This window comes from Pelodiscus sinensis, chromosome 1, assembly GCF_052426305.1.
Source record: "Pelodiscus sinensis isolate ZL-2025 chromosome 1, ASM5242630v1, whole genome shotgun sequence".
In the NCBI taxonomy this organism is placed as follows: Eukaryota; Metazoa; Chordata; order Testudines; family Trionychidae; genus Pelodiscus; species Pelodiscus sinensis.
The window spans coordinates 322,684,310-322,706,684 of NC_143052.1; the positions used below are offsets into that span (position 1 = coordinate 322,684,310).

The following is a 22,375-nucleotide window of genomic DNA, read 5'->3' on the forward strand; positions in this document are numbered from 1 at the left end:
ACAGGGCAGTGAGAAGCTCCAGAATGCAAGAAGGGTGAGTGTCAGTGGCCTTATCAGCACTCCAGGAAGGACCCCCAATGGGTCTTCTGTGACCTCACCCTGTCATAATGCCCTCCCCAACTCCCCCAGCATTGTGTTGCTTTATACTCCGCTCCTAGAGACTGGTTTCATGATGAAAGCTGGAATTACACACAACTCCGAGAGCCTTAAGGACATAACTGGGAGATTGTTCCTTATTGCAATGTCCTCTATTTGCAAAAACAAAACAAAAAGTATTTATCCTTTAATTCAACTGAAGACTTTTAAACAAAATGAGTCTTTGTGTCATGCACATGGTAGTTGCTACTAAAACTGAAAGACAGTGGCTGTTAAGCAGGAACATTTTCTGAGTATAATTAAAGTTCAGGAAGCAAGGAGGCCATTCAAGGCACCAAGTAAACATTGTCGGGCCAAACACATTACATACAGACACATGATTGAGACTCATTGTCCAAAAGTTCCTTCAAAGCCTCTTTGATTCAAATGGCATCCTGCTGAGCCCTTTTAATTACCCAGGTATATGGCTGGTCAAAATCAGTAGCCAGACAATCTACCTCAGCACTCCATGCTAGGAAAACTTTTCCCCATCACTTTGCAAATATCATGAAGAGTACAGCAGACTGCTATGACTACTGGAATATTATTTTCACTGAGGTCTAATCTGCCTAAAAAGCAGAGCCAATGCCTTTTAATTTTCCAAAGACACATTCAACAGTCATTCAGCACCAGCTGATCTGTAAGGCTCAATGAGCAAGGGGTAGGCTGGATCTCCAAGGATCCCTATGGACATTTGAATATCCTCCATTGGAATCTTCTGGTCTGAAAGAAATTCCCTGCTTACAGCTGTCTGTACAGGTCAGTGTTCATATAGATGTCTACACTGTGCACCTTCCTTGACTAACACATGCTGATGTCAGTGAAACAGCCACTGTGATCCACCAACATCTGCAAGACAATGGAGAAGAAGCCCTTTTGGCTGATGTATTCTGTGGCATGATAGTTTGGGGCCAAAATTAGGATATGTGTGCCATCTATTACCCCACCCTGTTAGGGAATCTTATTGCTTCAGAGCCATCCAGTATTTCCTGCACATTTCCCAAAGCCACAGTCCTTTGTAGCAGAAGGTGATTAATGATCCCACACACTTGCATCATTGCAACCCCCACAGAGGAGTTTCCAACTTCAAACTGATTCCAATGGGTAGCAGTCTGGAGTTGCCAGTTTCCACAGAGCAATTGCCAATCACTTTTCCACTCTGAAGTCAGCTCTTGTTCTGGTGTCCTTGCACCGCAGGGCAGGGCTGAGCTCCATGCACAGTTCCGGGAAGGGGTGTTGCATGCCCAAAAGTTCTGCAGCCATTGCTTGTCATCCCAGAAAGGCATCAATCGTGAATTGGTTATTTGTATTGTGCACAGCACAGCAAGCACCATAGGTTCACTTTCTGTTTCACAGTTCATGGAATACTGCAGGACCACCTGCGCTGCACTCATTATACTCATCAGCAGACTAGTCAGCAATCCAGGATCCATGCTTCCAGGCAGAGATATCAGGTGTGCAGTTTATCGGGGCTGAACAAAATGGTGCAAACCAAAGTAGGAAACCCATGGAATGATGGGACGGAAAGTACTATATCATGGGCCAGTGAGCATTCCCCAAAGATGCAATGCGATCTGTTCCCAATTGCAGAAGGCAGCAAACAGCAGAGTGGGATAGCTACCTACGATGCAATGCTCTCTCTGTCGATGCAAGAGCACCAACTGCAGATGCACTCTGCCAACACAAAGAGCATTGTGTGGATGTGCACAACTGATGCACCTGAACCAGCTCATAATAATCAATGTAACTTTTTAACTCTGTAGTATAGACATAGCCTACATATCCCACTGGAGGAACGGGAGAGAGGCTTCTCATTTACACAAAGGCTCCTGTACACCACTCTGGCAATGCATAGGGGCGTTAAAGTGGAAGTAGATTACTATTTATTTTCTAGAGTCTTTACGTTGCGAGTATGGTGAAAAGGGGCCTCAGAGTAAATGAGAATCAGGCTCTGGATGTTTATCTGCAGCTGTATAGAAATCAGAACTATTCTGACCTATTCTGCCTGGAATCTGACATAAACAGGCCTTCTTGTGAGAAATATGGTTCTTCTGCTTCCAGACATGGTTTTACAAACCATGAGAACACTCTGGCTGTGTCTACACTGCACCCCTTTTCCGGAAAAGGGATACTAATGAGACACTTCGGAATTGCAAATTCCGTGGGGGATTTAAATATCCCCCACGGCATTTGTATAAACATGGCTGCCGCTTTTTTCCGGCTCGGGGTTTTGCTGGAGAAAAGAGCTAGACGGGATCTTGCGGAAAATAAGCCCTTTTCCGGAAGATCCCTTATTCCTACTTTCAAGGGCTTATTTTCCACAAGATCCCATCTAGACTGGCTCTTTTCTCCGGCAAAACCCCGAGCCGGAAAAAAGTGGCAGCCATGTTCATGCAAATGCCACGGGGGATATTTAAAAACCCGCGGAATTTGCAATTCCGAAGTGTCTCATTAGCATCCCTTTTACGGAAAAGGGTGCCAGTGTAGACACAGCCTCTTTGTTGTGGTATTCAGGCATTCCCATATTGCAGTTTGGGAACCTGTGGTCTGCTTAAGATTTATCAATCTTATCTTAACAAATCTTCTGTGATGGGGTAGACCAGGCCTTGAAACCCCTGCTGGAGTCTTGTGGCCTTGCCGCAACCTACCCAGAAAAGGAACACAGAGAGGTTCTCCGAGGAAGCTAGAGTGGCTGTAGAAGAAGTGGCCAATTGGGGGCCAGAAGGCCCTATAAAAGGAGCTGAAGGACCAGACAGCAGGCAGTTGTTCTTGAGATCTGAAGCTGTGAAGACAGGATGACTGGCTGGATGAGGAAGCACAGCACTGTGGACAGCTTTGTGTGGCGACTTTAATAAGACTAATGGAAAATGTGGGTCTCTGAGGGTGCATCTACACTGCATCTTTACCTTGAAATAACTTATTTCGAAATTTGGCACTGTCTACACATAAATAAAATAAAGCGCTATTCTGAAACATCCCTTAGCCCTCATGGAATGAGGGTTACATAGATGCCGGAATAGCATACCCATTATTTCGATATCTATTTAAAAATAATGGGTGCTCTCAGAAGACACAGAATAGCTATTTCAGGATACTTCCGGAATCCCAAAATAGCTCTGAAGTATAGACATAGCCTGAGATAAGGGAGAGGAACCTGTCTCCAGGAGAGGAAGCCCAAGTGGTGAACATACTGAGACAGACACTGGGGTATGTTTAGATTACAGGGTTTTTTAAAAAAAAGTGGCCTCTTTTCGAAAAAACTTCCCCTGCATCTAGACTGCCGCCATGTTCTTTCGAAATTAAATCAAAAGAACGCAGCGTTTTTTTCGACAGCGGTAAACTCAATTTTATGAGGAAGAATGCCTTTTTTCGAAAGCTTCCACGAAAAGGCATTCTTGACCACAAAGACTTTTTTGAAAGAGAGCATCCAGATTGCTGTTTTTAAAAAGTGGCTGCTGTCTGGACAATTTCTTTTGAAAGAAGCTTTTTTGAAAGATTATTTTGAAAAAGCCTCTTCCAAAAGAGGCTTGTAGTGTAGACGTATCCTAGCAGAAGGCACTGAGATGGGCTCCTGTTAGATGTGTACACCAGTAGGGATTTCATTCACACAGTGTGTGACTCAGCCAGAGGACTGAAGAAAGCTTCCTACTAAGGGAGTGCAGACATATGCACTCGGCCAGAGGGGAGTGCCTACAAGAGGTGCTGCCCTTTTACACCATCCAACCTGAACCCTTGAAGAGAACAGACACCTTTTAGCTCCCATAAAAATGTTGGTCTGCAGCAGTTCCTTTAAATTGCAACTGAAACTGTTTTGTGCTGTACATATTGCAAGTGCAGAACACAAATACAGGCTGATCCACAGAGGGAAGCACTTTGCAATTATGTTAATTCCCTTTTAACTTTCCTTTCCTTTTAGCATTGCTCAAGCTGCATGTAAGGCCTGATTCATCATTGTTCCACTCCTTGTTCAGTCATGAAAAGTGGCTGAGAGGAGCTACCAACTCAAATTTGTATGATTTCACATCCACTTTACACTGGTGTCAAGGGCTGCACAAGCTAAAGGGCAACAGAAAATTGGGCCCCTATGATTCAGATCTACAAATAAGTCAAGCATGTGTATATCCTGTACCTCATAACATGATGATCTTGCTACACAGAAAGAAACTCTCTGCTTTCCCTCAAATCAAAGGGGAAATACAGTAAATGGCTAAAAATATCTAAAGGCACGTCAACTATAAGAAATGGGATTGATACAGCTCATGAGCCAGGAAAACACTTAAGTAAGGGATCAACTTTAAGCACCTGACATTGAAGTCAATGTTCCTGGTTCCCCTTCACACCAAAACCACTCTATGCCATGCTGCCTGGCTGTAAACATAAATTATACTCACTTGAAAGCCTTTCTACATCGTCAGAGGGGTTACAGTGGTTTCACTATAAATGAGAATCAGGTCATTTGGGGCCACTCATATGCTTTAAATTAAGCATATGCTTTGCTGGATTGGGGCCATAATCTGGAGTAACAAAATGAAATGTAGGCTCAATAGCAGGAAAAATCTCCTAATGGTGAGAATTGTTAGACTGTAGAATAGTCTCCCAAAGGAAGTAGTGGTATAGGTTGAACCTATTTAAATGGGGATTCTTTGGTCCAACAACATGAGTGGTCCAGTAGGACCACGGACGTTCCAGAACTAAAGAGTTACTGTGGAGGGCTGGTGGCTAACAACCCAGTGGGCTGGCAGGGCAGTGGGCTGCTGTCAGTGGGACCGGGTGTCTGGCTCCCTGTAGCTTGGTTGCCCAGTGCACTGCAGCTGGGCTGTCAGGAATGACCCAGCTGGGCTGCCCGCCACAGCCAGGAGCCTGGCGCACTGGAAGCTGGGCTGGAGCTAGGCTGCTCACTGGGTAAAAGAAAGCTGGCCAGTGTCTGGAATTCAGGGCTGGGTGGGTGGCAGGAGCAGGGGGAGGGGACCAGATATGACCTCTTCGGTCTGGCAAAATTCTTCATCTGGGACTGATCAGATCCCACGGGTGTTGGACTAGGAAGGTCCAACCTGTAGCTTCAAACTTGACTAATTTAAAATAGGCTGAACAAAGCACTATTATGCTATAGGGAACAACGGTCACTGCTCATTGGATGGACAAAATGACCTAACTGGTCTTTCCCATCTTTAAACTCCATGTATCTGATGAAAATAAAACAGACATTAGAAAGAAAACTTACCGCTTCTGCCAGCATCTGCTGCTGTAGAAGGAGCTGCTGTTTTTGCTCCATCATCTGCCTCTGCAGAGCCTGTTTCTTTTCCATCAGTTGCTGATTCAACATTGATTGCTGGGATGAGTTCATGTAACCACTTCCAGTGTTGGGATTTGAGCAAGTACTGGAATTTGGACTGGGGCCTGCACCTTGGCCTAGCACAGAGTGCTGCTGCTGATCCTGAAAAAGAACAAACAGCTTATGAATGATAAAATCAAATGGAAAAGCATCCGGAAAAGGCAATGACTCTTTTTACACCCATAAATTATTAAAGATCAAATGTGGGACACTGCCCTGTAAGCTGCAGGGTCAGAGACTGATAGCGAAGGCTTATATGAAGAAACAAGCAGAGGAAATAACTCTAATGCAGCATGGGAAGCTTTGAAAACCTACCAAGTGGTTTCAGTGGGAAACTGTAACATTCTAACAGGAGTTTCTGGAACCTCAAAGGAAGTAACTGAGCTGTCCTGGGAATTTTACAGGGAACTCCCATAAGAACACATGGCAATTCGTGTAATTACATGGCAACAAACACTGCTTCTGTTGACTCCTCCAATTTGGTTTGTTGTTGTTCCCATTACACTGAGACTCTCTACTAGAAGTGACAGCTAATTGTAACCTTATTAGAAAACAAGAAAGAGGCTAGTTGTCACTCTACAGTGAAATGACCGGTGCCTTTTCTTTGGCTCCTTCATATTCCCCCAGAAACAATATCGGTGAAAGAACAGCGTAAATTCTGGTGCTACAGAATCAGCTCCAGTTATTATTATTGATTGTGTTCTTCTACCAGTGCCTAAGGCGGGGTGGGTAAAAGGGCCTTCCTGGGCTGGATATGGCTCGTGGAGGCCCTGCCACTCCCCTGCCCCCAGGCCAATCAAGGCCAAGAGACAGGGAAGCGCATGGCACTTAGAGTCAACCTTGACAGTTGACTCTAAGCGCTGCGGAGGGCTGGATGTGAGAGGCCTTGCACGCTCCTCCCTGCCCCCAGGCCAATCAGGGTCTAGGGGTGGGGGGAACGTGCAAAATCTCCTTCCACCTTGCAAGGGGCATGTGGTGCTTAGAATCAACTGCCAGCTGCTGCTCAGTTGGCAGGTGACTCTTAAGAGTGGCGCTCGCTTGCAGGAGGAGGGCAGGAGCCAGAGGCTTCCTGTACTCCACTTCCCCCAGGCCCTGATTGATCTGGGAGCAGGCAGGGGAATACGCAAAGTCTCCTCCCACCACCAGGGACATGGGCGCCTAGAGGGAACCACCATCTTTTCAGAACAGCTGGAAGTTTTCTCAGGGGGGAGGCAGGAGCAAAGACTTTGCATGCTCTCCCACCCCCAAACCAATCAGGGTCTGTGGGTGGGGAAGCACAGAAGTGTCCTGGCCCCACCCCTTCTGCCTGAGGCCCCACGTTTACTGAGATGGCCCAGGGCCATTTTAAAAATGTCTGAAATAGCCCCCAGTCAAAAATTATTGCCCACCGCTGGCCTAAGGGCTCACAAAGAGAGGTACCCCCATGTGCCAGGCACTGTACAAACAGAATAAGAGACAGTCCCTACTCCAAAGTGTTTACAGTCTAATGAGACAAGACAGATGTGCAGGGCAGCAATATGGGGTCTAACACATAAGCAAAGAGAAAAAAGGGATAGCAACAAATGGCATGGTAATTCAATGCATTTTTCTGGTGAGGAGGGGTGAATTAGGAAGGGATTCTCTAAATGGGAAGCAAAGAGAAGTGGTGGGGAAGAGAAGACAGAACAGGAGGTGAGAGGGTAAAAGAGGTGTGAAGGGAACCTGAGGTAAAGAGACAGAGAGGGAGCAAGGATTAGAGTAAACAGCCAATCATCAAAGGAAAGAACAAATCCAGTCAACACTGTGCAGGCCCTCTCTGTCCAGTGGTCCCTGCTTTGGCTGATTCTGGCCCAACCAGCTGGCTCCTGTCTGTAGTTTTCCACACAAGGTCACAATAGTATGTGGAGAGGAAGGGTCGGGTGTCCACTTCTTCAAAATGCAAAAACAGGACAGATGCAGGAGCCCTATTTCCACTGTGGTCCTGTCCCCTGCTCCATCTTGTTCCCTAAGACCACACCCTGGTCCTCTTTCCCCCTGAGGCTCTGCCCCTTGGCCAGCCTGGAAGCTAGAACTGGGCCATGGTAACAGACACCCAGGGACCCCAGGCTATTGTGGGGAGTCCCAGACCCTCTCCCTGGCCTGGGCAAGGAGCCAGGGTGCCTGAGAGCAGCCCCCAGCCTCTGCCCCTGCCCTCCTCTCTCAGTGGTGGGTTTGAAGCTCCCCACATGGTCTGAGATCCCTGGCTGGGTCTTACTATGGCCCCCTCCAGCTTCTGGCCTCAATAAGGATAGGTCCTCCAGGGGTGGGGAAGGAGCAGGAACAAGGGGAGGGGCTGATGTAAAGTGGGAGTTGAGGCCCACCTCAGTCCTCCTGCTGGGAAGAGGCTGGTGCAGGTCTGGAGACTTGGGTAGGTATGGAGTGGTGCTGTAAGGAATCTGGGACAAATGCTCTCCCAGAATCTTTCAGACCAGGATCAGGACTTGAACTCTGCATTTCAGAACTGTCCTGCCCGATTCAGGATGGAGGCTCACCCTAAGGCAGGCGTGGGCAATAATTTTTGATGGGAGGCCACTCCAAGATTTTGGAAAGTGGTCGAGGTCCACACTCTTCCATGATATTAAGGAGAAGATGTGGGGTCTGGGATGGAGGATGGGTGCAGAAGGGAACTTGGGGTAAGGACTGGGGGACAGGAAGGGGACTGGAGTCTGGGAGGGAGTCGGGATGAAGCAGGAGGTTGTGATCTAGGGCAGAGGACTGGAGTGCAGGGGTTTGAGATGTCACCTCGAGTAGGAGGGGATTGGGATCTGGGGCAGGAGATTGCCAGATCAGGGATAGGGCATGGGTGTAAGAGGGAGGCAGAGAGTTTGGGTATGTTGAGTGGGTGGGGGGAAGGCAGAGAGCTGGGGTGCAAGAAGCAGGCTGTGGTGAAGAGACTTACTTGTCAGCTGCCAAACTAGCCTGCCTCTCTGCAGAGCTTAAAATGTTTCCCAGCCAGCCAGCCTGCCTGCTTGCCTGGCCATGTGCTTCATGAATAACTGAGCCCAGGAGAGGGGGCGTGATTCTTCTTAGCTGCCTGTTATTCTAACAAGCTGTTCGCATTAGCTGGTTTCTGCTAGTAACTGGCCAATGGGAATGTGCTGGGGGAGGGGCAGCTCCTGAAACTTCCTCCCTCCCCTCCAGTTTCAAAACAGAAATGGAGCCCTGCAGCTGCTTTTCTGCAGGGCATTCAGGGCTGCGGCTCAAACTGGGGAGTCTGCCTGGGGCTCCCCACTACCTCTGCGGGCTGGATCCAGTGGCTTGGCGGGCAGGATGTGGCCCGCAGGCTGTATTTTGCCCAGACTTGCCCTAAGGAAAGGGGGCAGTATCACGTGGATCCTAGTGCCCCCCAGAGCACATGGGTCTCCCTTGCATTGTTCAAGGGGGTTGCTGGGGAAAGGGATGGAGCCAGATGGAAGATGCAGGATTCCACAAACTAAGAGTTTATACAGTTCCTTGAGCACAAACTCACTCAGAACTCACAGAACATGTTGTACAGTTTGGTTTCCTTGTCATGTTCTAGAGCTCAGCAAGCCCGAAGCCAAATGCTGTGTTCTAGGAATCACCACGTCGCAACGGAGCCAGAGTAGAAACTATTCTCCAAGTGGTGGAAAAGGCCTGTAAGCGGGGGCGGGGAGAGTATCCAACCCTGCCTTTCACCCTCCTTCCCTGGGAGGGGCTGAAGCTACACGTGTTGAAATGATAACAGGATTGGGGTGCATAGGGCTGCAGTGAGGGTGGTGACAAAAAAGGACAGAATCTTCCATCTGGTCTATGTTGAGGGAGGCAAACATGTTGAGGGAGGGAAATGAAAGATTTAGAAAGAAGAAAGCGTGTTGCATTGAAAAGACTTTGGCTCAGATCCTCAAAGATATGTAGGCACTTAACTCCTACAGATTTCAATTCATTGCTTGCAAGGATAATCAGGTACCTAAATATTTTTGAAGGTCTGGGCTTCTGTGACAGGCTGCAGGAGCTAACTCCAGGTTTGCTTCAACCCCCCCCCCCCCCCCTCCCCCGGGCAGCTTCCCAGGGAAAGAGTTATGTACAAGTGGCTGCTCCAAAGCAAGTAAGGAAAATGCCTTGGGGAGAGTGGGGTCTCCATACCCAGGGGACAGAGGATTAGGACTCTGTCTACACTACAGAGCTGATGGCAGCATAGCCTTTAGGGTAGAGGCAGTTCTGCTGGCATAGTAACTCCACCCCCGCTAAATGACATTAGCTTTGCTAACACAACAACATTGTTGCACCTATACAGGGCTTTGCTGGCATCATGATGTCGGCTAGAAGATGTGAATTTTCTAGCACTGCAGGAAGACATTTGTAGTGGAGCTCAAAAGCTTGTCCCTTTCACCAAAAGGTTGGCCCAACCAAACATTACTTCACCCACCTTGTCTCTCTGTTGGTGGTTACTGATATTTCTAATTGACAATAATTCAGCAGCATTCAGACTGCCCTATATAGACTGACATGTTTGGGTGGCCACCTCATCTGTCCTATGGATGGGACCCACGGGACACAGAGTGGCCCAGGGGATTAACTGGGGGGCCTGGTGAGGGGTGGCAGGCCTCTCCCTTCCCCTCCCCACAGTGACACTTACCACAGTGATGGGAGCTGGAGCAACCTGGCTCTGCCCCCAATGCAGTCTACTTTGTTTCACTGTAGCAGTGGGGAGTGCAGCAGCTTGGGAGATGGGTGGTAGGGTAGAGCACAGCAGGCTGCCTGGTTGCTCCAACTCCTGCCATCATGGTGTGTGCATGAGGGCTGACCCCGGCTGCTGCCCTGCACCAGGCCCCTGGTAATCCCTGGGCTCATGTTGCTTGGAAGATGAGGATTTTGGGCAAAGGGGTGTGAGGGAGCAGATGGCGTGGGGCTTGGTGGGAGGGGTGGAGTGGAGGCAGGGCAGGGATGGGGTCTGCGGTGAGGGGTTGCCCTGGGCCCCCCAAGGGAAGACCCTGCACAAAGATAAAGCATTTAACAATCTAAACATGAAATAAACCCCACAACTTTATTTTGGATCCACCTGCAGCCCCCAAGGCAGCACTACAATTGTACCCCTCAAAATGTGATAGGCTTTTACACAGGTCTATCTTGCACATCTTCTTTCAATTCAAGAAACACTCCAGAACTGCTCAGCCACTGCCACATTCTTCAGCCCTTATGTTAGCTGTGAGACAGAAAGTATTCCTTCCACAGACCAGCTTGCCAAGATGTTGTGCAAACTTTTGTACTTCTTAAAATATTTTGAAAGGAAAAATATGTTACAATAAATTGGCTTTGACTTCCATATTCAAACTACACTTTAGCTTAAACCCAACCCACATGTTACAACCATTAATAGAATTCATCTGTTTTCTCATTGCACACAAAATGCAGATTTCACCAATGTATGTTTTTGAGATTCATGGTATATACCTTTTACTATATATTTTATAAATGTCTGTCTGTCCATCTATCCATCTTTGAGTCCATTGGTTCAAGAACTTCTCCTAAATCTGCATTTCTCAATCTGTGGGTCCCGACCCTCCAAGGGGTCGTGAGCAACTTAGAGGGGGGTTGCGGTATCACAAAGTTTGAGAACCCCTGTCCTAAACAGTAAGAGCAAGGACCACCAAATTTGGTATGCAGCTTTCCCATACCATAATTTGAAACAAGGTCAGAGTTTGGTTCTGCCCGGATAATGGCATGTTGCATGGAATTCAATTATTTCTCATAAAATGGAAAGGAAGGAGTCTGGTTGGAGAGAGTTACACTGCACAATGACTACAGGGGGAAGCAAGGGTCCAGAGATGGGGACTCGGACAGTTACAACACCATTGGGCAAGCAGGGAGCAGGGATGGAAAAAGGGTCAGCTATCTGCTGTATATTTCAGAGAATGTGTTTGTTTGTATGTCTCCCAGCTAGGGGACTTGCACCCCTCTCCCGGCTGTACCTGCTGCACCTGCTATAGCCATGGACAGGCACTTCTCACCTGGCCTCAGGTTGCTGTGGTAAGAGAGGGCTGGGGCTGTCCTCTCTTCCCAGGGCAGCCTGCATACTGAACCCTTCATCCCGAGCCCCACCCCAGAACTATGATTTAAATGAAGAGAAACAATACTTATTTAAGTTAAGAACCTGAGCAACGTCGGGTAAATCTTCTAGTGTGTGTGTGTTAAGGATGTTAAGAGGCAGGTAACTGGGCAATCGTGTAGTCGATACAATTTGTATCAACTACACGATTAGTCGACAAGGGAAGGTGCTCAGAAGGAGCTACAGCTGTGTGGTTTAAATGTAGTAAGAGCCGGGCATACAGGCAGCCTGGCTCCTACTGCATTTAAACTGCAGAACTGCAGCTGGGGTAGTTCCTGGACCCAGCACGCAAAATGACTCAGCCGGTCTTGTTCAGTCCCAATTTGCATCGGATCCAGCAACTCTTGTCCGTGGGGGTCCCAATAGGGAGCTATGACCTCCCCTGGCTTCCTCACACTGCTGCCTCTGGCCTTTTAAGCTGGCTTCCCCCATCACTGGTTCCTGTTCTCCACCCCCCCACTGCCTCTAGTAGAGGCAGTAAAGGAGAGGAATGCAAGTAGTTGACTCAACTAATCGACTACTCTTTTACATCCCTAGGGTGTGTGTGTGTGTGTGTGTGTGTATGTATAAGTATACAGAGATGTAGATATTCTCCACACACTACCCATGTAACTGGAGGTTTTATTTTCAGATAAGCTGGACAGTTTCACTTCTTGATACCTAATAAATGATTTTTAACAGTCATGTTTATAATAGCAGTTGGTGCCATTTGGGAAAAAGACACTGCAAGAGCAGTGTAAATCATTAAATATGAGCTGTTTTATTTTTCTTTGCTGTCCATGAAATGCGAGTGTTAGTCTATGAATCTATAATGTGTTATTTGTCCTACTTGCTGGTGTTCCAGAGGAGGCTGTGTGATGTGAGCAGTTGCCTAATAAATCATACTTGGTGCAGAGGATTAGTTGTGCTGAACACTGACTCTTAAAGAGCTGGTGCTATTGGGCCTGATTCCCCTCTCACACCAATATAAATCAAGAGTCAACAGAGCTGCACTAGTGTAAAACAGATGCAGGTGAGATCAGATTTTTAAGCATACGTATACAGTGAGAAATTCTGGCCCTGGTGGATTTACACTGCTGTAAGTGACAATAGAATTCAGTCCAATGTGTTCTATATCTAATTATAACAATTCTTTTTTACTTGAATTATCTTTCCTTTTTAACTGGATGCCAAGTATACTGGGCAAGTTCCTATCTTAGTTTTACCAGTGTAAATCCAGAGAAAGGCTATATTTACACTGTACCTCTCTTGTGCAAAAGCCTATGCCAATGAAGTGTGGATTAGTATATTGCCACACTTCATTTGCATAATTAATTGGGGCTGTCTACTCAGCTCCTTTTTGCGCAAAAGTCTGTTATGCAAAGACAGCCCTTATTTAATTATGCAAATGAAATGCTGCAATATGCTAATCCACACTTCATCTGCATAGGCTTTTGCGCAAGAGAGGTACAGTATAGACATAGCACTAGTGAGCGTAGCCCGTGTAGGGATCTTAAGGGGTCTTCCTACTCTTGTGATTCAAGTCACAACCTAGTCCTACATTCATTATGTGTTATAGACCATTTCATCTCCCAGAATGGAGGCTGACATCAATGGCATTGGTCTCTAGAAGGAACTTCCTGTGGAAACTAGGCAAATCCAAAGTCAGACAGGTTTGTAGGAAGTGCTGCCAAACCATCTGTGACAGAACAGGGTATGTCATTATTAAATTGCAAATTCTGTTTTCTGTTAAGACCTCCATCTTGTATAGGGTGACCATATTTTCCAAAATGAAAACAGGACACCATGCAGGGCTGGCCTGAGGCTTTCCTATCCCTCCTGCATAGGGGTCACTTGAACCTCCTGGTGTTATTGCTTGTTTGAGCCCCCACCATGCATAGAGCTGGCTAGAGGTCTTCACTCCCATGTGGGGCTGGTCCGAGCTGCCTGGTGTTGCAACTCACCCAAGCCCTGGGCTGGAGCTAAGGCTCGCTGCCTGAGCCCTGCTGCCTGGCATTGCTGCTTATCCCATCAAATATTCCTCCTCATCCCCCTACGGAAGTGAACCCCACTTCTGGGGCAAAATTGGTCATTTGTCTTGTTTCCTTTTGCCAAGTTGATAAGAGCAAAAGGGGCAAATGCCCAGTTTTGCTCCAAAAGTTGGGAGGTCTGAGACAGGGCTTTAAAAGGGGACTCTCTTAGCCAAAATGGGACATATGATCAGTCACCCTAATTATGTGTCAGGTACTGAACACCTCTAAGGTTGCACAAGGCAAGCCTCTTGAATTGTATTCCATATAGCCACCTTTCCCAGGAAAGATGGTTGACACCTTCTTGAAGAATCATCATGGAAAAGCCATCAAAAAGGCTAGCAAGACCATCAACTTTGATGGGTCTGTCAATTGCTGGTTCATACCCCTCTGAAACAATAAACTATCTACTCAGGGACCTGAAGGAAAAAGAGTATAAACTTTCCAGCAGATAGTAAAAGGAGATTATATTAAAAGTAGAACTGCTGCTCTGAATTTAGAGCTGCTTTGTAGTGTCTATCACCATAACATTAAAAGCTTTTCAAAAACAAGGGAGCAAGGCAGACTCTGCAAAGCCTGAAATACTAAGATAGCCCAGAATCACAGAGGAGTGAGATCAGATTAGGAAGTGGTACATTTCAGGACTTTTGTTCTTTTGCAGTCAGAGATCTGTAACTCTCTAGTGCAATGGTCACCAACCAGTGGATCGCGATCGGTTGTTCGCGGTGCCCCTAGGGGTCGATCGCCGTGGCCAATTGGCTGGGCAGCTGCCCTTCTTTGATCCAGCCCAACTGGGAGGAGGGAAGAGGTGCACGTGCAAACACACGTGTGTGTCCCCACTCTTGCCTCCTGCTCCGGGACGGGGCTGGGCAACTGGTACATGTGGCATGCTGGGGACAGGGTTACGCCATCCTGTCCCCGCAAGCTGAGTGCAGGGTCGGAGAACCACCTTCCCCAGCACCTTGCTACGCCTGGCCGGGCTGAAGCCAGCCCTGGGCTCTGCCTGCCCCAAAACCAGAGCTACTGCCTGCAGGCAAAGGGCTGACCTGCCCCCCTCCTCCTCGCCCCAGTGCTGCTCCCTGGAGGCTGCGAGTTCCAGCACGGCTGCCCTGCTGGTGAGTGTGCTGGGGGCACAGGGATATGGGGATAGGAGGGGGGTGGTGAAGGAGGATATGGGGACAGGATGGGAGGGGGGAGGGGTTACACTGAGGGACATGGGGTGATACAGGGGACCAGGCTGGGAGGAATCATGGGGCTGAGGGGAGTGAGGTTGGAGCAGAGGGAAGATGTGAAGGGGGGGGGAATACAATTTTACTTTGCAGAAACTGCACTTTCCTTTCCTCCCCACTTCTTTGCCTCCCTCCCCAACTAGCTATTTGGCTGCATTCTCACCCATCCAACCTTTCTGCATTACTGCCCCAACCCCTGCCCGCCCCCAAACTCCCTCTCTTGCCACCAAACTCCCTTCTAGACCCTGCACCCCTCCTCCCACCAAGACACACACACATAAATGTTAAGACAGAGTTTCCTTTATTTCCAATGTGTACATTAGGTGTAAAATACAATAAAAATGGTAGGAGAAGATCTTGTTTTAGTTCTACTCACCACCTATCCAACCTCCACCCCCATCCTCTAAACACCACTGTTTGTTGATATCACCATATGGTAAAATCACATGTAACTCAAAGGCAGCTCAATCATTGTTGTGAAAATATAATAAAAATCACCAAGTGACCCTGGAAGACAACATGTACTGAAAAGTTATGAATCCGAGCAGATTTTTAAGCCAAGATACATATCCTTGAAACAGGAATTAATGATGGAAACACTGACACGTGGAAGAAAACACTTTCTACTTTTTCATTGGGGATGACCAATGCACAGCTGACTCATGGGTCAGCTTTGTTCCATCCCACATGGGTTACACAATCGGCCTTGTGTAATTAAATTGTTTACTTATCCTTTACTTACTTATCCTTTATGGGCCAGGCTCCCTGACCAGACTACACTTTACACTTTGTATACAGACTTCTCCATGTTGCAGTCTCTCCCCATATGCTCTATATCCATGGTCACCAACCAGTAGATCGTGAGCTACCGGTAGATCTCAGGGGTTCTAAGAGTAGCTCTTGAGCCCTCTCTGAACTGCGCACCTGCGCAGTACATTTACATTAGATTTCCTCATTTGAGGAGCAGCTACTCACTGAGCAACAACACAGGTGAGTAGCTGCGAGGAATGGTGGGAGCTGGGAGGTCGGGAGGGCTGAAACACCCCAGACAGCTGACTGTGGCTTTCACAGCTGGAGCTAGGCGCAGCCTCCCTGGGCTGAGCGCAGGGAAGCCAGGCTGGAGGGAAGAGAAGCAGCTGCTTGGCCAGCTGGCCATGGTGCTCAGCCAGGGTGCACCACGCTCCACGTGGGCTGGCGCAGAGGAGAAGCTGCCTGGCCTGCTGGCTGTGGCGTTCAGCCCAGAGGAGGCTGAACTGCGCTCCAGCTGATTGGGCGGCTTCCCCTCTGCACCTGCCCATGTGGAGCTTGGTGGCACCCTGGCTGAGCACCATGGCCAGCTGGCCGGGCAGCTGCTTTTCTTCGCTGCAGCCCGGCTGCCCTGCGGTCAGTCCGGAGGGAGCGCGGGTCGGAGGCTTCCCTCCATGGCTAGTGTAGGGAACTCCCTGCCCCCAACCTTGTTCCCTCTCCTCTGCCCCAAATTGTCCCCTGCCCTCCTGGCCCCCGTTCCCTCTCCCTTGCCCCCTTGGCCCCGCTGCAGAAACCTGCCTCCCCCTGCAGAAACTTGTCCCCCGGCACCCTACCCCCCCTGCAGAAACCAGTTCCTTCTGGCACCCTGTCTCCTACTACAGAAATCTGTCCTCCTGCTCCCCTCTGCAGAAACCTGTCCCCCCCAGCACCCTGTCCCCTGCTGCAGAAACCTGTCCTGGCACCCTGCCCCCACTGGCACCCTGTTCCCTGCTCCAGAACCCATTAGCACCCCTCCCCAGTACTATGTCCCCTGCTCCCAAATGACTTTTCTATGGGACAGTGACCCCTGACTCAAGGCAGGTTCCCTGCCATTCTCATAAATAAAGACAATGCAGAAACTTTTTGTGTTTAACATTGTATTCCATTTAAAAATGAAGCCTGGCCAACAAACCCCCAATTGGGGCCAAGCCCCCATATGGCCACAACCACTCCTGCATTACCCCTTCCCCAGACCCTAGATCTGAGGCTATCAAACACTGGAACCTCATGCCCTCAGCCCCTCACATACCCCAACCCAAATTCCTGCACCCTCACATCCACAAGCCTGTGGCTTGCTTAGTATCCCAACACTGCCCAGCCTGGAGCCCCCTCCCCGAGCCAGTGTCCCCTTCTCCACCTCCTCCTGCATCCAGATTTCCTCCCAGAGCTTGCACTTCTCACCCCTTCCCACACTCAAATCCCTCATTCCCACCCCAGAGCCTACACATCCTGTCTCAACACAGCAAGGGTCCAGCTAGACTGCAGGAGTTTTTCAGGATTCTGGAGATATCCCAGAAAAACTCTTCTGCATCCAGGGTTGTGTTTGTTCTTCCGCTTTTTTAGTGGAAGAGCAAACAGGCTCTTTTGGTCATCCCTATATTCCTCTTTCCACAAGGAATAAAGTGGCTTCCAAAAGAAGGGTTTTTTTCAGACATTTGATCCAGTCTAGACAGGCCAAATGTTGGAAAAACCTCTTCCTACAGAAGAATTAAAAAAAAAACAACGCAGCAGTATAAGGATTGGGGATAGCAAGTGATGGAGAGGAGGAGAATAGAGAGGGCAGGGCTTCAAGGAAGGGGCGGGGCAGTAGATCTTGGCTTGGTCTGTCATTTAAAAAGTGATCTTGGGTGTAAAAAGGTTGGAGACCACTGCTCTGTATGTATATGGCCATGTTCACAATCATACTGCCTACATATCTGGAGCCCTGAGCATCACAAGAATTCTCCCTTTGTTTTATATTGGTAAAAAGTGCCTACGATTATATCCTGGACCTCTGTTTACCATGTAATACAATTCTGAAATGTTCTATATTTCATATACTAGAAGATTTACCCAGCATTGCTTTGGTCCTTAACTCTTTTTTTAAATTAAATGAAAATATGCATGCTTCATTTGAACAATTGCTCTGGGGTGGGACTCAATATGCAGGCTGCCCAGGGAGAGAGGTCTACTCCAGCCTATTCTCACCACAGTAGCTTGGGGTCAGGTGAGAAGCCCCTCTCCGTGGCCACTGCAGCTCCAGCAGGCAAAGCCAGGAGAGGAGTGCATATCCCCCAACTGGAGCCAGTCCAGGTTTGTCTGCCCCATATTTTCCTCAGTCAGAGAGAGTAATGCAGCAAACTGCACACGTTCCCCCTGCTCCCTAACAAAGGGGAATAGCCAGCAATGTTTCTGTACAATTAGGGGTGGGGGAATTTCAGCCCATTTCACCCTTCCTAAAAGGTACCAGGGGGGTGGGAGGCTCTGGGATGGGGCAGCCCCGGATGGGAGCAGAGCATAACCCCAGCCAACCTTTTCTACCTTCCTGGTGATTCTGTTTCTTTTCTGTATAGTTTTATGAGAAGCAATCCCATTCCAAGCACACCCCTTTTTCCTGGCACAACCAAACCTTTACCTTGCTTTAAGCAGTACTATGTAGCTTGTATTGTGTCTGTAAATCACAGAATTATGGAACTGATGTGACTAGGCAGAGTGGCCCAATGGGAAAGATGCAGCGTATGGAGTTTTGCAAAGTAGCCTGTCGCCCTCAACAGGCCAGGTATAAATTCGTGTAACTCCACTGAGATGAAGGACTGTCATAGGCTTCTGTGCAATTTTGGGCAAGTCACTTAGGCCAACCTTTTCAAATTCAAGTACCTCATGTTAGGTACCTTAATAAGTGGCTTGATTTTCAGTGATGTCGAGCACCTGCATCTCCCAGTGGAGGTTTAAAGCAGCATATATCGTCAGAGGTCCTTATAGTAAAAGGAGACACCAACACAGATTGAGCATGGTTGCCAACTTTCGAGATTGTCCTGGAGTCTCCAGAAATTAAAGATTTAATCTTTAATTTAAGATTATGTCCTCTGATGAAATATCCAGGAATTTGTTCAAACGAAAGTTGGCAACCTTTAGACTGAGGACAGCTGACCATGGATCCCCCAGAATCAAATGTTCTTCTTGGCTGTTTGCAGAATTCCAGCTCTGGGACAGAGCGGGAGGAGCAGGGTGTGAATCAGATGATTCGCATGCTCTCCAAGTGCTTGGAGGGAGGGGGAGGAATAGGTAAGTGTGGGGGTTCAGTGCCCCAGTGTGCAAGAGGTGCGTGGGGGAAGGGAGACAAACAGAGGGACTGCAGGGTCACAGGTGGAACCCCAGTGGGTCAAAGGCTGATGAGGTCCACTGAGGTGAAGGAAGGCCACTCCTGCAGCCCACCCAATATTTGTGGTTACCCATCCCTGTTATAGAAGCTTGATGACAGACAAACACCACAAAGCAAAGAGCATAAGTTGACATTCTAAGCCTCTCCCCACATTTCCCTCCCTGTCAGCACCTTGTTCAGGCCCCCTGAAATACTTTTGTGAGTGTTTCTGAACACATAATTCAAAGGCGTTTTATTGAAATTTTGCTGGAAAAATAGGCACAAACTTTTAGTTTCCTTTGCCCCTGAAAGGCACTGAAATTGGTGATTATTAATTTTGGTGGGAGAAAATGAAAATAAGGTTTACTAAACCACAGCATCCTCAGAGACTTTGCCTCCTAACCAAGGAGAGTTGGCACTTGTGACAAGATGGGGTTCTAATTCTTGATTTTCTGTCAAAAGGAGACTTTTTTTTCTGATTTTGTTTATACCACAAAGCAGCGTATTTTGTTTTCACAATGTCTGGCTTGGAGAAACAGCTCTTGCTTCTCTCCTGGCATTAGTGCTGCTTTAAGGAGACAAATACAGAATAAAAATAAAAAGTGAAGCTCCTCAGATATATTCACTGAAGTCTGCCCAAGGTCTGATGGTTGACTGATTAAAACCTCTAGCTCTAGTTCTCTCCAGGGGTGATGCTGGGTAACTTCTTGTTTGCCTGGCAACTAATTCTGTACATTTTGTTCATTTTTCTTAAGCAGTGCAACCCAGTTGCCTCCATCAGCATAGCAAGCTATTCATGGTATAGATCAAGGCTTCTACATAGATTCCCCCTCTACAAAGTAGTGAAATTTGCTCGCAAAATATTCCAAGCTACTGTAAAACAGACTCAAACACCAATAAAAGCACGAGTAAAATGACTGGCTTTAGCCTAACGCTGAAACAATGCTAACGTTGGCACTGTGCGAATATCCCGAGGAAGAGAATTCCACAGCCTGGGACCAAAAGCTGAGAAGGCCCTGTTCCGCGTAGATGTTAATCTTACCTCCATAAGTGGGGAAACGCTGAGCAGAGCCTCCCTGGCTGACCTCAATCCCCAGGCAGGTTCATATGGAGAAGACGGTCCTCCAGATACCCTGAACCCAACCTGTTTAGGGCTTTATAGGTCATAACCAAGAACTTAAATTGTGCCTGGAAATATACCGGAAGCCAATGCAGCTGCCAGAGCACTGGCATAATGTGCTCTGTACATCAAGTATTAGTTAAAACTTGAGCAGCTGAATTCTGAACTAGCTGAAGTTTCCGAAGGCTCTTTAGAGGCAGCCCCACATAAAGCGCATTACAAGTAATCCAGTCGGGAGGTAACAAGAACATGGATCACTGTGGCCAAGTCATGCTTGTTCAGGAAGGGTCGCAGCTGGCCCAAAAGCACTCCTTGCCACTGAAGAAATCTGGTTCTCAAATGTTAAAAAAGGGTCCAGGAGGACTCCCAAGTTGCGTATCTGTTCTTTCAGGGGGAGAGTAACCCTGTCTAGAACAGATACCATGCCACATTCATGAACAGATGGCCTCCTGATCCACAGGATATCAGTCTTATCTGGATTCAACTTCAGCTTGTTTGACTTAATCTAGTCAATCACCTCCAGACACCGGTTTAAATCAGTCACCACCACACTTGGTTCTGATGTAACAGGGAAACAGAGTTGGGTGTCATCTGCAGGGCTTGCCGAACTGCGGTGAGCCCCGCTCGTCAGCCGCACTGTCCGGCGATCTGCACATGTGCAGATTGCCCGAACCCGGCTCTTCCGGGGTACAATCTACTCGCCACGAGCGAGTAGATTGTATTATTTGTCAAACCCTGGTCATCTGCATATTGAGGGCACCATCCTCCAAAACTCCTTATGACCTCTCCCAGTGGTCTCATGTACATGTTAAACAGCATAGGGGACAAGATGGAACCTTGCAGGACCTCTCAGAACAATCGCCACGGGGTCGAATAGCAGCCCCCTAGCTCCACCTTCTGAAAATGTCCCAACAGGTAAAACCAGAACCACTGCAGAACAGTGCCTCCAATACCCAACTCCTCCAGGTGTCTCAGAAGGATACCATGGTTGATGGTATCAAAAGCTGCTGAGGGGTCCAAGAGAATCAACAGGGACGCACTTCCCCTATCTATCTCCCGGTGTAGATCATCTACCAGGGCGACCAAGATGGTTTCAGTTCCAAAACCTGGCCTAAAGCCAGACTGAAATGGATCTAAGTAATATGTTTCTTCTAAGAAAGCTTGGTGTTGCAATGCCACCACCCGCTCGAGTACCTTGCCCAAGAAGGGAATATTAGCAACTGGGCGATAGTTATTCAAATCATGTGGGTCCAGGGAAGGCTTTTTAAGTAGCAGTTTTATCACTGCCTCTTGCAAGGCATCAGGAACCATACCAGTTCTAAAAGACGCATTAATAATCCCTTCGACCCAACCAATCATCCCTTCCTGGCTAGTTTTAATAAGCCATGAAGGTCAGGGGTCGAACGAGCATGTGGTCAGTCACACTCTGCCAAGCACCCTGTCCACATCCTCAGTCTGCAATAGCTGAAACTGTTCCAAAGAAAAACTGGGCAGTGCGCTCAACACATTCTGTGCCCCCCTTACATAGCAGCCAGCTAGACAATCGCCACCCTGCCTCCTTGACCACTGAGCCGCAGCTGATGCTGTACCAAGAACCCAGCCGGGCACAATTGGGAAAGGTCAACACCTCACTCCACTCCTAGCCAGGTCTCAGTGATACAGGCCAGGTCGGCCCCTTCATCCAGGGTTAAATCATGGATGACAACTGTCTTGTGGGCAGGAGCAGCCCTAGATGAGCTGCCAGCAACTGGCGCCCTAGGTGAAACGTGCAATCGGCGCGTGATCGGTGCCCCAGCCTCCAAAGCCCTCAATGACCCTTTATCTTGGCACCCTAGGCAACCGCTTAGTTTGCCTGTATTGACGGGCCACCACTGCTTGTGGGATAGCGACCTGGCATTCAGCAGCAGCACCTTCAGGGAACAAGACCGGAACAAGGAATAGCATGTAACTGTCTAAATCTTGTTCCCCTTGGCTGGCCAGTCTGGATCTTACTGCCGTATCTTCCCTTCGCTTCACAACTGCCACAATGCTATCTGAACCCTCCCCCTTAGCCACCCCATCTGTGTTAAGCACATAACCAAAAAAAGAGAATAAACTCAACCCTTCCTTGACCTTCAGTGTAGGCAGGTAAGGGGGACTTCCTCTCACCAAGAACCTTCCCCTGCGCTCCCTGCTGTCATCAGGGAATGAATAGGCCACCACACCTCAGGCGGAAGAGGTGGGGCTGCCAGTAGGTAGCCCTTAGAACACCAGGAGAGTGTCACACCTCCCCTCCCTCCGCCATCAGTGCTGCCTATAGTGCAAAACACAGCACTCCTGCAGCAATTTAAAGGACCTGC

The 22,375-nt window shown here is 48.3% G+C and overlaps 1 protein-coding gene across 2 annotated transcripts in view; it reads right to left on the reverse strand.

Annotated features, from left to right (window-relative positions):
• MAML2 (mastermind like transcriptional coactivator 2) overlaps positions 1 to 22,375 on the reverse strand; it is a 314,884-nt gene that overhangs the window by 17,907 nt on the left and 274,602 nt on the right. For both annotated transcript variants that reach the window (XM_089775734.1, XM_089775735.1), the window contains one exon: positions 5,357 to 5,569. In XM_089775734.1, the coding sequence (XP_089631860.1) occupies positions 5,357 to 5,569 (213 nt within the window). The remainder of the gene's footprint in view (positions 1 to 5,356; positions 5,570 to 22,375) is intronic.